The sequence below is a fragment of the Hibiscus syriacus genome, unplaced genomic scaffold (assembly GCF_006381635.1).
Source record: "Hibiscus syriacus cultivar Baekdansim isolate YM2019G1 unplaced genomic scaffold, ASM638163v2 tig00110694_pilon, whole genome shotgun sequence".
NCBI lineage: Eukaryota > Viridiplantae > Streptophyta > Magnoliopsida > Malvales > Malvaceae > Hibiscus > Hibiscus syriacus.
Genome location: NW_024062828.1, coordinates 2,134,557 through 2,151,865, shown reverse-complemented (window position 1 = coordinate 2,151,865; position 17,309 = coordinate 2,134,557). Strand labels below are relative to the sequence as shown.

At 35.7% G+C, this 17,309-nt stretch overlaps 1 protein-coding gene and 1 non-coding gene across 2 annotated transcripts; one reads left to right on the top strand and one right to left on the bottom strand.

The window, feature by feature from the left end:
• The first annotated feature begins 825 nt into the window (after positions 1–825).
• LOC120138601 lies at positions 826–931 on the top strand. The gene has a single exon (XR_005517551.1). It is a non-coding gene; the product is annotated as a U6 spliceosomal RNA (small nuclear RNA).
• A 14,888-nt stretch (positions 932–15,819) lies between these two features.
• On the bottom strand, positions 15,820–17,066 carry LOC120138485 (protein JINGUBANG-like). Its single transcript, XM_039153938.1, has one exon. It carries the CDS (start codon positions 17,033–17,035, stop codon positions 15,842–15,844), a length of 1,194 nt encoding a protein of 397 aa, XP_039009869.1. The 5' UTR covers positions 17,036–17,066; the 3' UTR covers positions 15,820–15,841.
• Positions 17,067–17,309: the final 243 nt, after the last annotated feature.

Sequence of the window (17,309 nt, the reverse complement as noted above, 5' to 3'; positions counted from 1 at the left end):
AACATTAATCCTAAAAAATACTTTTTACAGATCCGAATATTATAAATAATTTTATATATATATTTATATATTTTATTATTAAATTTGGAAAAAAAATATTTAGATTATGTACATCTAATGTAAAAAAAATATATGAATTAAACAATCTCAGTGGTTAAAGTAATTACTATTATCCTTAAAATTTTTCGGGTTCGAACATAACATATTTGAAGGTTGATTTTCAAATAGTTCAAATTCTTCAAAAGCAATGATATAAATGCATTCAAGGAGCCCATCAAAATAGGACCCAACTGTCCGAACTGCCTCAACTGACCTCCCCTTGGTTCATCCTGATAACCTTATTTTAACCAAATTCTAAAATGTTTTCTTTTTTAAAACGAGCTTAACCAATTATTTGCTTCAAGGGTTCCCTTGGACCAGACAGTTCTAAACAACCAGAAATGGTTGAGGGGTTGGCTGCATCCCTTCAAAGTTTTCTTACTGTTGCTTTTACATATCTATTTTACTATATAATAATTCAAACTCAACCAAACTGTGGTCCAGAAAAGAATATTGTTGGGTTAGGCAGCATAGCATCTGTTTACTTTGTTGCTTTAGATGTCATCTTACTTCCCTTTTCCATGAATCTATGGATCTATTTTAAGGTGTTCTTTTTGCGGTCAATTTGGCTACCAGGATAAGAATCAATAAACATGTATGAGCCGAGCAATTGTCGGTTCACTGCTTTTGGGTTATTGGTTGCTTTATTTCTTTTGCTTGGCAAAATAATTTTACTAGAGAGATTTAAATCATATACCTAAACTTACATGTGATCCTCGTTAAAAAGCTTCTCAATCATATACATCCAATAAAATTGAAACGAGACAGAGAAGATTTCCATGGCCCCTTCATAAGGATGACACGCACAAATCGAGAAAGTATTGGTTGCTTTATAGTGACATAAAAACAACTCTTCCCTTACTATATTGATTCTTTAACACCTTATTTTTTCAGGTTTAGAGGAGAAAATATCTTAGCCCTTTAATCAATACTTAATTTTAAGGCCTAATGAATGCTTTATGTTTGATTAGTCCCAAATAAAGGACAAACATGTCTACTTATCCCACAAAAGTACAACGATATTTTTCAAAATTTTCATTAAACAATCACTACATCAAAATGGGTTTTTAGCGGCGTTTTTTGAACAAACGCCGGTAAATACTAATATTGTAGTGGCGTTTTTATATAAATAACACCAAATATTGTACTTTAGTGGCTAGTGGTGTTTTTATATAAACGCCACTAAATATTGTACTTTAGTGGCGTTTTTGTACAAACGCCGCTAAAGACTCGCATTTTAGTGCCGTTTTGATATAAGCAACATTAAATATTGTACTTTAGTGGTGTTTTTTGAACAAACGCGAGTAAATACTCGTACTTTAGTGGTGTTTTTATATAAATGCAGCTAAATATTATACTTTAGTGGCGTTTTTGTACAAAAGCCGCTAAAGACTCATATTTTAGTGGCGTTTTTTACAAATGTCGGTAAATATTAGTTTTTTAGTGGCGTTTTAAGCCCAAACGCCGCTAAATATTATACTTTGGTGCTGAGGAAAAATTTGTTTTTGATAGACATTCGTGGTTGTTTTTGATGAAACACTGCAAAAGACTCTTACTTTAGGAAACACATCCCAAATACTAGTTCTTAGCTACGTTTTTATTGAATAGTATAAGGTGGTGTTTGTCGGTAAGCGCCATTATAGACCTGCAGTTTAGTGGCGTTTACGTAAAAAACACTGCTACTGAGCATTACTTTAATATACCGGGATCCAAATCCCTAATTTTATTCGAACACTCTTCTTTATTTCAACTCTTATCAGAAATCCGACTGTGCTTCACGCCGTCGTCGCCAGTCCAATCACCAACTGCCGACCATCAGGTATGTCGCCAATTTCTTCCCTTCCATATTAGAGTAATAAATTCATTTATTGATCTCAGTTGTTAGGGTTGTAAAGGTGCGAATTTGATTAGGTTTCGTCGTTGTTGATTTTTCATTCCATGTACAAGATATGAAACCGAAATAAGCTTTGTGTGATACTGTAAAATCTCTTGGTTCCCTTCTGTCTCTGGATGATGGGTCTTGACTGTCAAAGCTCGGCCTTGTATTTTGGTGTTGTAGCTTCTTTTAACCATCATTCATTCTGTAAATGTCCTAATAACATTTAATTCGTTTTACTAGTTATTGTTATCAATGCGTATGAACATGCACCCAAATGTGTAACATTGGTGTAAGTTTCCAGTAATCTATGTATATTGCTTACAAATAAGTAAAACTTGTGGAATCCTGCATTGGTTTTATGTGTTTTAATTTTGACCTCGCAATCATGTTTAAGTGATGCTGGATTTTGTTGTCTAGTGGGAAAACAACTTGTAAATCGCTTCAGTATCCGTACTACAGCCTTAGGACAAAGCTATCCTAGTGTATTCCCATTCAGCTGTTACTGAAAACTCGATCACTTTCAAAAAAACTTAGATCGTCTCCCAAGAAAATTTGTCCCCCCTTTGGATGTATCTCTTAGGAAAATAGTTTCTTACTTCCTCCTTTCTTCCAAACACCCCGTACATTAAATGCTCCACTGGAGCTTTGGCTGCTGCGAGGCTTGTTATCTAGTGACTCGGGTTCAGGGTTTGGTTCATAATCTTTTGGATCCAACAGAGATGCCATTGAACCATCACTAAGCCGTACTCGGTGAAATTTTGAAGTTTTCATTCGTTGCTTGCTGCTTCCAACCCCGGTCCCCTGGTCCAGTTTTAGCAGATGATGAGTCATTTTGATCCCAATTTTTTATAGAGGGTTTATTGGTAGAATTCCATTCATCATGCTGTTCATTAAAACTTAACCTTGAATTTCCATTAGCAGGGCGGTAATCATCCTTTGATAAAATTTCCACATGATCTTATGTTTCTGCGAATTTTAGACTTTTGGTGTTTTGGGAAGTATGGCTGATGATTTTGCATGTGATTAGTGAATTGGGCTCGAAAAACATTGAGCCATTATATTTTCAGTTACAAAACTGACGTGCATATGTTAATTTGTTTCGTGGCTTTATTTTTGAATCTGCAGATTATTTTCACAAATGTTGGCAACCCTCATGCTCTTGTACAAAAACCACTGACTTTCCCTCACCAGGTATATGTAAGTTCTATGTAGTTCAGTTTTCAACTATTGGAATTAATCTGTGTTTTGCTCATTCAGCTGTTAATAGCATAAAAGAAAATTTTTAAATAAATTAATGAACCTCCATCATCCGTATGTGTTGCTTTTCTCCAATGAATTCTTTTAGTTCAACAATATTGTAAAAAGAAAAATAAATTAATGAAAATTTTAAATATAAAGGAGTAAATTTATTGAATTGTTTCAAATTAAGATCAAATTAACATGATGTATAAGTATTAGGGATTAAAATTATTATTATATTAGATCATTCCATATAATATTTAATGAAATATGACAATTTTTTTCTAACAACATGCATCTGCCCATGGAAGTTGAATCTGAATCGCTCAAGTCTCTTGGCTTTACCAATTCTTCAGTTTTGCACAATGCTTCGCCTATGATTTAATAAGCTATAGGTTTCCATCCTCCATCACTTTTTTTAATGATCAATATCTTTTGTTGGAATATCCAAGGTGACTGAGATAGAAAACTTATTACTATTGCAAAGCAATTCGTTAAAGACCATAAACCTAATGTTGTCAGTTTCGTGGAACATAAAGTTAGCGGCCATCAAGCTAATAAAGTTATAGCGGTCATAGGCTTTACGAATTCTCATAGAATCGAAACTCAAGGTTTTGCTAGAGGTATATGCCTTTGTTGGTCATAGACAATAAAGTCGATATCATCCTCCACCACTTACAATTCCTTCACTTTTGTATCTTCAATCCCTCTCATGAATTCACTTTCCTAGCTACTATAGTGTACGTTAGTCCTAATTCCACTAAGTGTAAGATCATTTGGAACCATCTAAGGTCATTTTCCTCCTTCATCGACTGCCCTTGGATCTTTGGGGACTTTAACGCAACCCTCACCATTAATGATTGTAAAGGTTGCTCCTCTGCCCGTCCTTTGAAAGATTTCCAGCAATTCCTTATTGACTATGGGTTAAGCGACATTCAATGTGGGTTGGGTTACCTTACTTCTTTAACAACTCGAAACATTCAACAAGTCCAAGCAATGCTTGAACTTGTCTGTCGTAACTGGCTTGGTGAACATATCAGCGGCATTCTCATCAGTATGTACCTTCTGAAACAAAACCTCTCCAGATGCAACCAACTCTATGATCTTGTGAAAACGTACATCAATATGCTTAGTTCTAGCATGATATATCTGATTCATAACCAAGTGAATAGAACTTTGATTGTCGCAAAGCAACTGAACTCCACCTTGCTGAACACCCAACTCCTTCACTAAACCAGTGAGCCATAAAACTTCTTTTGCAGCTTCAGCCGCTGCCATGTATTCAGCTTCAGTTGTAGATAGTGCCACAACAGATTGAACAGTAGACTTCCAACAAATAGGTCCTCCACCAAGAGTAAAAACATACCCTATCGTAGATCTTCTATTATCCAAGTCACCTGCATAGTCTGAATCCACATATCCTACAACCAAAGGATTATCCCTCTGACTACCAAAAACAATTCCATGTCCCACAGTACCCTTTAAGTATCTAAAGATCCACTTGACTGCTTCCCAATGTTGCTTACCAGGTTTAGACATGTACTTACAAACTTGACTAACAACAAGAGCTAAATCAGGACGAGTACATACCATTGCATACATCAAGCAACCAACAACATTAGAATATGGAACCTTCACCATATCTTCAGCTTCCTTATCTGTCTTAGGGCACTGTTCTGGTGAGAGCTTAAAGTGGTTCGCCAATGGAGTGCTAACTAGTTTTACGCTGCTCATCCCATACCTTTCTAGCATTTTCTCAACATAACCCCGTTGAGATAGCCACAGTTTCCTTGAGTCTCTGTCCCTGTAAATTTCCATTCCAAGAATTTTCTTTCCAGCACCTAAATCTTTCATATCAAATTCCTGACTCAATAAGGTTTTCAAACCGATAACATCATCCATGCTCTTCGTAGTAATCAACATATCATCAACATACAGTAACAGAAAAATAAAAGAACCATCATCAAGGCTCTTAACATAGACACAAAAAGAACCATCATCAAGGCTCTTAACATAGACACAACAATCATACTCACATCGGTTCTAGTCAATCGTGATCATATAGGAGTCAAACCATTTATACCACTGTCTCAGAGACTGTTTCAACCCGTACAAAGATTTCTTCAATATGCAAACTAAATGCTCGTTTCCAGGTTAAGTGAAACCTTCAGGCTGCCACATGTAGATCTGCTCCTCTAAATCACCATGCAAAAAAAATAGTTTTAACATCAATCTGCTCTAAATGCAAATCCCAACTAGCCACCAATGCAAGTACTGCTCGGATTGAAGTGTGCCTGACCACAGGAGAAAAAACTTCATCATAATCAACTCATTTCTGCTGTGAAAAACCCTTTGCTACCAAGCGAGCCTTGAACTTCTCCCCCTCTTTTTCTGTTACTGTTGGTCTCTTCTTATACACCCATTTGCAACCAATCGGCTTCTTACCCTCAGGAAGAGGAACTAACTCCCATGTACGATTGTGATTCAAAGACTCCATCTCCTCAACCATGGAGCCATCCACTTGTCGTTTTCTTGACTAGTAACTGCATCATGAAAAGTAACCGGATCATCACTGCTAACAGTAAGTGCAAAAGAGACCAAGTCTTCAAAACCCAATCTGTTCGGAGGCTTTATATTCGTCCGTCTCACCCTGTCTCTGGCGAGACTATAATCCTGCAAATCATCCGTAGCGGAACCACCAGAAGTCGATTGAGAAGTTTCTATTTTCTCAACTGGAAACTGCTCGAAAGCCACCACTGTCGTGCCAGTCTTCTGCTGCAACATGGACTGTTCATCAAAAACAACATCTCTACTTATCACAATTTTCTTCGCAACTAGGTCCCAGAACTTGAATCCTTTGACACCTTTCTTATAACCCAGAAAAAATGCACTCATTCGATTTTGCATCAAGTTTGGATCTCTCATCAGTAGGTACATGCACAGAAGAAGGACAACCAAAAAACCGTAAGTAATCAAAACTAACTTCATGACCAGTCCATACCTCTTCTGCAACTTTCCCAGCCAATGATGCCCTTGGCGATCTATTGATAAGATAACACGCCATTCAATCGCAAACATCTGGCTCTTTCATTCAATGACTTGTTCATCCGTTCTGCAACACCATTCTATTGTGGTGTCCTGCGCACTGTAAAATGCCTCTTAATCCCGTGCTCCTTACAGAAGTTTAGAAATTGTGTATCTGTGTACTCCGTACCATTGTTAGACTGCAAACACTTGATTTTTCGTCCTGTTTGGTTTTCTACCTCAGCTTTCCACAGCTTTAACTTCTCAAAAACGTCGGACTTCTGTTTCAAAAAATACACCCAAACTTTCCGTGAAAAATCGTCAATGAAAGTAACATAATACCTAGATCCACCTAAAGACGATGTCATGGAAGGCCCCCAAACATCAGAATGCACATAATCAAGAATCTCTTCAGTTGTGTGCTTCGTAGTCTTGAAACGAACTTTAGTCTGTTTACCAAGAACATAATACTTGCAAAAATCGAGCTTACAACTTTTAACATCATACAATAGATTTCTTTTATGTAATTCAGCCATACCACGTTCACTAAGATGAGAAAGACGCATATGCCACAGTTTGGTAGTATCATCACAGGACTCAACAAAATAAACTCCACCTACAACGGTACTCCCTAACAATCTATAAATATTCCCTGCAGTCATCTTTCCTTTCATCACAATCAAAGCTCCTTTAACAATCCGAATGGTTTCCCTATCCTCATCAGCCTTAGGGATAAAACCATTCTTGTGCAAAGTTCCCAAAGAAATCAAATTCTTCTTCAAATCTGGGATATGCTGAACACCACTCAATGTCCGAACAGAGCCATCATACATCTTAATTCTGACCTCACCAATACCAACAATATTGCAACATCGATCATCACCCAAATAAATAGAACCAGAATTAACCGACCTGTATGTCGAAAACCATTCCCTATTTGGCGTGATGTGATAATAACATCCAGAATCAAGAATCCAAACATCCTTCAATTGAGTCGTTGAAATAGAGAGCATATCACCCTCACTGCAATCAGAATTGTCATCCTCGACCACATCAACAGACTTGGATGAATCATCACGCTTCTCATCAGCCTTTTTTTTCAACTTCGGAAAGTCTCGCTTCATATGTCCTGCCTCCTTGCACTTGTAACAGTGAATTGTCTTCTTATCCCTATATTTGGATCTGAAATTCCGTTTGCCAGACCCTGCCTTCTCTGGCTTCCGATCATGGTCTCCATTACCCTTGACATATAAGCTATCGACTTGAGAGCTTTCCCCTGCATTCTGCTGGTTGTGAGCCAACAAGGCTGCAGTAATCTCCTCAGCGTTGATAGTCTCTTTCCCATATGTAAGAGTAGTCACCATGTGTTCGTAAGAGGGAGGCAATGAACACAGCAGAATCATCACTATGTCTTCATCCTCAATTTTCACATCAAGCCTTAGCCAAATCAGAAACTATTTGATTGAAGACATTCACGTGTAACGCCAAATCATGATCGTCCTGCATCTTTAGCCCATACAGCCGTTGCTTTAGATACAGTTTTGTCGTTAAGGATTTGGACATAAACTGACTTTCCAACTTCTTCCAAATTTCATCTGGAGACGACAGATGCATGACGTGATACATGACCTCATCCGCAAAACATAATCGTATGGTTCCTGCCGCTTGCTGCTGCAATTCTTCCCAATCTTCCTCCTCCATCGAAGCCGGCTTTGTAGGTCGCAAAGCCTTCAGGATCCCCTGCTGCGCCAACAGATCCTTCACCCTCATTTTCCATAATCTGAAGTTACCTTGACCATCGAATTTCGCAACTTCGAATTTTGCTCATGATATCTGATACCAATTGTTAAAGAATCGGGCAAAGTAAACGAAAGAACACAAGCATTTTAATGAGGTTCGGCAATGTGCTTACGTCCTTGGTGCCTAGGCGGCGCTAGAAATTTTATTCAATATCTCATAGGTTTAGGTTAATCTCTATTTATAATAGAAACCCTGGTACATAATTACAAAATTAACCCTGTACCATCCCCTGTCCTCTTTACTTGTATATTTATAAGCCATTACATCCTCTATAATACCTACCGAGATGATCTTTACCCTAAAACTATGGTCACTGACTTAATCTATGTTTTGTTTCTTATGACCTCCATCATCTTTGTGATTCTTATATTGCACTATTAGCCAACAAATTAATCTCCAATTCCTTACTTTCACATTCATTGATTTTTAACAAAACACAAGTGTCATAAATTCATAAAAGTTGTTTTTCTTATATGAGTTTCATGTTTGTATTTCCTTGTGGATCATCTCCTCATGGTTTCTTGTAAACATTTATATCCACTGCATAGTTCTCACTTTATTTTTTCATCCTTTTTTGCTGAATATGAGGAACTGGATTGAAGACCCATTCATTTGCCCTAATTAACCAGCAAAACGTCTCGTTGTTCTTGGCAATAACCAAAAACTACATGTGAGTGAACCAAACTAACCACTTTACTGTGCAATGATAATTTAATTAAATCACACTCGATTTTTGGCCACTCAGATATCTCTTATCTTTTTTCTCACTTAGAGCTTAGTTTTAAAAGGTACACTTAAACATATAGGGTTCATGGACTCTAGGAACAAGGTGCTTTGTTTCAGCAGCGCGCCCATTTCATAGACACATTTTATGCTAGAAGGTTTATAAATAAATTATAGATCATATCTATACCAATAAACAACTATAATGATAATAAATTATAGATCATAACTATATCAATATACACTATAAATAAAATAGATTGTATAAATATAACTTTGGTCCTTTAAAAACTTTAAATTTAAGAATTAAAATTATAATTTTTTAAATATACAACTATAACAATAATGATAATAAATTAAATTATATTTTTAATGTTTCAAAATTTTAGAAATTAAATTTAACACCCCATACAATTATTTTAGGGAATGACCCCTAGTCCTATGTACATAGTAACCACAATGTTTTTTTTTTCATTTCCAATTTAATAATAATATCAATTGTGGAATTAAATGTAATGCTTATGTTTAGGTTCTAACTTTCTCTATAATATTAGCAAATAACATTTGAAATTGAAATTACAGAAATACGAAATGTATAAGAGTTTGATGAATTTCTCAAGGGTACGCGACGAATATCGAAATGGAGTCGAAACTTTTCTAAATTTAGCTTTTGTGAATGCAAGACAAGAGAATATGATTCTTTGCCCTTGTAAGAAGTGTGCTAACATTAATTGGCGCATTCATGAAGTTGTGTATGAGCATATAATTGTTTTTGGATTTGTTCAGGGTATAAAAAATGGATATTTCATGGAGAGTTTATATATGATAGATCTTCTTCCACAAGTTATTCGACTTATCCTGCTACTTCTCACCATCGATCTATTAGAGAAGATGACATGGAAGGTATGTTGTGCGATGCATTTAATATGCACAATCATCATCAATCCGTTATAGATAATGATTGTGACAATGATGTTAATGATTTCACTGATATGGGAATAAGTCGATGTACTGAAGAGCCAAATGGAAAAGTGGCAAAGTTTTACAAGTTGCTTAATTGAATGAATGAACAACTTCATGAGGGATCAAAATATTCAAAGTTATCTTTATACATTCGTCTTTTCCACTTAAAATGCTTGGAAGGGTGGAGTGGTAACTCTTTTACGCAATTGTTGGAGTTTCTAGAAGAAATGTTTCCTTTTACAAAAATCCCTCAATCATGCAAAGATATGAAGAAAATGATAAAAGATTTGGGTCTTGGATATGAGAAAATTCATAGTTTTCCGAATGATTGTATGTTGTATTGGGGTGCTAAAAAAATCAGGAGTCTTGTCATGTATGCGGAAAATCTAGATAGATGACTAGGGACGCAGAAATGTGAGTGAGGATGAAGTTGAAGCACGATCAAGAAAGAAACTGGTAAAGATTATGTGATATTTTCCTCTCATGCCTAGGCTACAAAGACTATATATGTCCTCCAAGACTGTTGAGTCTATGAGGTCGCATCATGATGGAATAACTGATGACAGATTATTACGGCATCCTGCGGATTCTTTAGCTTGGATGTCATTTGACAACAAGTTTCCAAGTTTTGTGAGAGATCCTCGAAATGTTAGGTTCAATCTTGCAACTGATGAGTTTAATCCTTTCAAAATCATGAGTACCTCATATAGTACTTGGCCTGTTATACTTGTTCCATACAATTTGCCTCCGTGGATTTGCATGAAACAATCATCTTTTATCTTATCCATGATAATCCCTGGCGAGAAAGGTCCTAGAAATGATATTGATATTTATATGCAACTGCTTATTGAAGAGTTGAAAAAGTTATGGGAAGGGGTCGAAACATATGATGTGTTGAAGAATGAGAACTTTAATTTACACGTAACTTTATTATGGAGAATTAATGATTTTACTGCGTATACAAATTTATTTGGATGAAGTACCAAAGGTTGTTATGCTTGTCCTTGTTGTGCTCCACAAACATGTTCAAAGTGGTTGTTTAATGGAAATAAGTTCTCTTATATGGGAAATCATCGGTGGTTAAGTGATAATCATATATTTAGAAATCAAAAGAATATGTTTGATGGTACTGAAGAGTTTCAAAAAGCTCCTGACCAAACAACCGGGTCTGATATATTCTCCATGTTAAAACATATCAATTTTACTTATGGAAAGATTAATCAACCATTGAATAAACGATCAAAGAAAAAGGCAAAGCATGTATATGATTGTGATGTTGACCAAAAGAGTGATGATGAGTCTGATGAAGAGAATGATCCAAATGAGGTAGACATTTGGAAAAAGAGGAGTATATTCTTCGAGTTGCCTTATTGCAAGGATCGCATTTTGAGACATAATCTTGATGTAATGCACATTGAGAAGAATATTTGTGAGAATATTATCGGGACCATTCTCAATGTCGACAGAAAATCTAAAGATAATCTATAGAGTCGACTTGACATAGTCGATATGGGAATTCGGCATGATCTTCATCCTCAATTACATCCTAATGGAAAATATTTCTTGCCACCTTCTATTTTTACTCTTTCGAAGAAAGAAAAAGAAGTGTTTTGCACGGTGTTGAAGGATATAAAGGTCCCAGATGGGTATGCATCAAATATATCTCGATGTGTCAGTGTTAAAGATCTAAGACTCTATTCTTTAAAGTCACATGATTATCACTTATTAATGTAATATTTACTGCCAGTAGTTGTATGCAATTGCATGTCGAGTAAGGTGGAGTCTTGTATCATTGAACTTTCTAATATAATGAAAGCTATCTGTGGGAAAGTTCTGATGGTTGAAAAACTTGAGAAACTACAATATCGAGCTGCCTTGACTTTTTGCAACTTGGAGAAGATATTTCCTCCTTCATTATTCACAATTATGGTTCACCTGCTAATTCATCTTCCTCACGAAGCAAAAGTTAGTGGACCAGTTTTCTATCGATGGATTTACCCTATAGAGAGGTGTTAATTGAATTATATGTTTTAAATAACTAGTGATTATACCTTTTCACAAAATATATTTGCATAGTATGTTGTTTTGTGTATAGGTTCTTGTGCAAGTTGAAGTCTTACTTCGTAATAAGCGTTATCTGGAAGGATCAATTGGTGAAGGGTATTTGACAGAGGAATATATGACATTTTGCTCTAGATATTTGGAAGATTTTGAAACAAGATTGAATAGAACAAATAGAAATGATGTGTTCAGTACTAATGACTTACCTCATACTTATTTGTGTAGAAGTTATGGTGAACCACTCGGGAAAGTTAAAATTTGCACACTTAGATGATACGTCTTGGGTACAAGCACACCGATATGTTCTTTTCCATCATGATTCAATAGATCCCTTTTGCACATAAGTTTTTCGGACTCAATCCTAATGAAAATTCTTAATATTTTATATTTTTCATTCTTTAACGACATAATATATTTTATAGTAAGTTTAAAGAAGTCTTGAGATCTCGTGCACGCTCCTGAAGATTACATCAGCGAGAGATATATAAGTTATTCACAAAAACTTTTCATGAATGGTTAGGCCAGACGGTAAGCAACTAAATCATTTCACATAGTTATAAATAATATATAAGTCTTGTTTTTTTATATCGAAATCAATGAAAATTAATTCACCATTCATGTGTAATAGGTTTGGAGTGGGAGAGAAGTTAGTAAAGATATTAAATGGCTTTCTCAAGGTCTGAATAGAATTGTTAAAAGATATAATGCCTTCCCCATTAATGGGTTCAAGTTCTACACGAAATCTCGTAAAATATTAAAGAGGACACAAAATTGTAGAGTAATAGTTACTTCTTCAACTACAAGTTATGCTAGTGGTAGGGACAATCATCCTTTGAAGGGAGATGTAGATTATTATGGAATTCTTACGAACATTATTGAGTTAGATTATTATGGAAAACGAAATGTTGTGCTATTTTGGTGTGACTGGGTTGATGTAAACACTACTCGAGACATAAAAAGAGATAAATTTGGATTTACAATGGTGAATTTCTCTAGATTAATTCACACTGGTCAACAATTGATGGATGAACCATATGTATTTTCTTCTCAAGTGAAACAAGATTTTTACTGTCATGATCCAATGGATGAGGGTTGGTATGTTGTGCTCCGTAATACCCCCAGAAACTTGATAAACATCAGGGATGGAAGTAGAGATGAGATTGAAACAAGATCAGAATCTTTACATTTTATAGCACAAAACTTAGATGAAATTATCACTAATACTACACAATTTCAATGCGTTCAGGAGGACGTTGATGAAGATATTTATGACAATTGATATAACATAATAATGTAGTAAGATTTTATATCTTAATTTATTAATTTGTAATATTATAACTTATAACATCTTGTCCTTCAATATATTCATTAATTAAACCGTTTTCTTACTAAAATTGTTGTTTGTTTATTACAGATATCATCCAATGAGAAAAATAAGTGATTTATGGATTATTCGAGCTTATCAAGAGTATGAACAAACAAATAATGAGGAATCGAATGTTGTTGACACTTCGGAAGTTCCTATTACTGTTGAAGAAGCCGTAGAAATTCAAGGTAATGTTTGGCACTTTCTTTAATTGTTTGTTCATTTTGAAAACTTACATTTAATTATTTCTTATATAGTTGAAAATGATGGAACACACAAGACTAGAGGGCGTACAATGTTGAAGGAATTATACCAACTTCCTCCTGGGCACCGTGTGAAAGTTTCAAGAAACGATGTCAGTCAACCTATTGACCTAGAAACACGTATTCTATCCGGTTACTTAGGCATGGCTGGACGTAATGCTAATCTTTTACCGATCAATTATGAGTCATGGTGTGATATGCCAAATAGTAACAAAAATAAGGCTTTGGATTTTGTTAGGGTAATAATGTCATTATAATAGATAATCCATAACAATTCAATAGTAATTTATACTTACTTTTAACACTTATGTTATGTATATGAGAAATTTTCTTTAGAGGTCTCTGACGATTATTTGAAGCAAGCGTTAGGGAAGAGATGGAGAGACCACAAGAGTTCATTAAAAAAGAAATACTTCAAGAATGATCTCAACCTTGAAGAGAAGCTACAAACTATCCCACCTGGAATGCTCAGGTATCAATAGGAATATACAGTCAGGTTTTGGAGTTCACATAAAGGACATGTATGATGTATTTTTCAATAATAATATTAAGGAATTATAATATTGACTTTATAAGTGGTTGTTTGAAATTGTAGGACCGAGAGAATGTTGGTGTTGCTAACGGGCAATAACAAAAAGTTTACTCACATGGCTGGATCGAAGAGCTTTGCTCGTATAACTAATGATGAGGTATTATAGATTATTCACATAGTGATTTACAGCCCCATGTACATACTAACGAAAATTAATTATATTATTCTACATTGTAGGAAAATACATATGGTTCTAAAGTTAGATGAATCAAACTCTTCGACATGACACATACAAAAAAGGATGACACTCATATGACTGTTGAAGCTGCAAAAGTTATGGTACATTTATTGGACAGAGGATTTGAATTGTGTTATATTTATAACTATAGTATGACATTCTTATTTGAAATAATTATTTACTTTATTATTAGGAAAAATTGAGGGATAAAAGGGCGGAGTATGAAGCTATGGCTTCAAGTCATGGTATTATTAATACGGATGACATTTAAAATCAAGTTATTAATGACGTTTTGGGTCCTGAAAGATATGGCCGGGTTCGCTGTCAAGGATCATTCGTTTCTCCCACTAAATATTTTGTATCCAGTACATGTCATAACAGACTCAGTCTTCCCAATTAGAAGTTAGTCGTTTAAAAAAATAGTTGGCTGAAATGGATCAAAAAATGGCTAACATGAAAGCCGAAAATGAGGCGAGTGAAGCAGAGAGAGAAGCAACATATCAACAGAAATGTCAAGAATCTGAAAATCGACTAGAAGCTATGGTGCAGATGATACGAAAAAATTATCCTCATAGTCCACCATCTTAGGTCTTATTTCAATTATATGATTTGTTCATTCTACTTAACAATGTTGAACTGCATTACATATTACGTTAATGTAAAGTTTGATTTACTATAATGGATTTGAAGTTGGTTGTTATGGAATTAAAGTTTGTTGTTATAGATGTCATGTGTATTGGGTAATGGTACAGGTTGAAAATTTAAATTTAGGTAACAGAAGAGTGGAAATCAATAGTTGTAAAACCAGTGTTAATTAGCGGTGTTTGTATAAAAAAGCCGCTAATTACATAATCAATACCGACGTTTTACAAAAATAACGCCACTAAAGTTTTAGATAATTTGCGACATTTAAACAAACAATGCCACTATAAAATTGTTAATAGCGGCATTTTACTATAAAACGCCACTAACCTTTTAGATAATTTATGGCGTTTATACAAAATATGCCATTATAGAATTATCAATAGCGGCGTTTTACTATAAAAACGCCACTATATGTCATGACCTTTACCTGGGTTTTTTTTTGGAACAAACGCATCTATATGTCACAACAATTAGTGGCGGTTTTTTACAAACGCCACAAAAGGAAAATATATATAGTGGTGTTTCTTAACAACGCCGCTAAAAGTCATAATCTTTAGCGGCGTTTATGGAAGAAACTCCGCTAAAAATCATAGCCATTAGCGACGTTTTAGACTAAAAGTGCTGCCACCTTTTGCAGCGTTGGTTTCAACGGCGCATTTGGGTGCATTTTTTTCGCCACAATTGTTTTTAGCGGTGCTAAAAAACTCCGCTATATGAATAAAAATCGCCGCTAAAAACCTATTTCGTTGTAATGAATAGAACCTGCTATATTCTCAATCATGAACATGAAATAGAAAAATGTATTGCTTGAAACTTTCTTTCATATCACTTCACAAATAAAAAGGATCACAATTGATCACACATCACTAAGAAGAATTTCATCCTACGTTCACAACTATAATCAAAACCAAACCAAATGATTTTGAAAGCACTACAAACAAATGAAATAAAGAATGAGTCTTTTACTAACACAAACATTACAACACAATAGATTTGTGATATGTGCTAATTATGTTCTTGTTGTGTCCCCATCTTTAGGCACCCACCAGACCCTTAATGATCGGTCAAGACCTCCACTGTACAGCATGAAACCAGTACCAACAGTACAGGGTGATACCTGCAAACACTTGACTGGTCCTTCATGGCCATTTATGACCCCAACTTTACAAAGTTGACCATAAGCCCCACGTTTCCAAATACCAATGGTTTTATCACTTGAGCCAGTGAACAAAAGATCTCCCACCATGCACATACACATAACAGCCATCTGGTGTGCTTTTTTCTCAGCTACCCATTTCCAAGTAAAAGAATCAGCATTCCCTTCCCAACACGTAACATAACCGTCCGAACCTCCTCCGTAGACCCACTTCCCATTGTCGGAAACGACGACCGTGTTCATTGAAACATCCTTATGATTCTCCAAAACCCCCAGCAAAGAATGAGAGGTCTTCCCCTGTGTTCCCCAAGCCTTGATCTTACCATCGGCTGATGCTGAGTAGACTATTCCCTTACGAGCTACCAAGCTGTTGATAGCATCATCATGAGCCTCAATTGATTCCAGACACTTCAAATCAGATATCCTCCACACCTTAAGGGTCTTATCCCATGAACCAGAATAAATCAACCCTTTATAGAATGCTAAACAAGATATAGTATCCTCGTGCTCGATCCATAAATGCTTATGATTGCGTTGAGTTTCGACATAATTGCTTTGCTTCATGAAATTCCCTAGGTAGTCCTTGGTAGTAGGAAGTGTGTTAACAAGCTTAAAAACGTTCTCTGAGCTTCTCGTCACCTTCCAAACTCTGATCCTACTATCTTGATGTGCTGTGAAAACGTTGCTGCCGACGGCAACAAGCGCCTTGACAGTGCCCTCGCCTTCGCCAAACTTTGTGAACTGCCTCAAGTCAGGCTGTTGCCAAACTATAATATCATTGCCTTGTGATGCACTCAAGATGAATTCACCACATATGGCCAAGCAAGAAACTGAGCCGATATGCTCGGACAGCACCGCCAGCGATTTATACGATTCGAACACACGTAGCGACTTGCATGGGAATTCATATTTTGTGACATCTTGAATCAAGGCGAGCGGGCTGTCATCGGCTTCACTGCTTGAGCTGCTTGCAGTGGAGAATGATGATAACAAGGGAGTCGAGAGAACAGCCGCCTCATGCATAGGAGGCATTGTAATAAGAACCATCTCTTCAATCCTATGATATAAAGAGCGAGAGATCGAAAGAGGGAAGAGAGGTGATTTCTTGTTTCAGAGAGAAAAGAGAGCTGCGTTTGGTCAATTATAGTGTGGGATTCAGAACGTCTCATTTTGAATGGATCTTCATCTTCATGTTCCTTCCATGGGACATTTCCTTATGAATTGCCAAAGCTAAGAAGCTGGTGAAAATGGGACAAAGGCAAGTTTATGCTTTGTTTTTTCGTTTTTCTTTTCTAACAAAAGAATTATTTGTTTTTTCTGT

Bases quoted from the DNA above. Each gene is read 5' to 3' on its own strand.
- LOC120138485 (XM_039153938.1), bottom strand. From the start codon at position 17,035: ATGGTTCTTATTACAATGCCTCCTATGCATGAGGCGGCTGTTCTCTCG.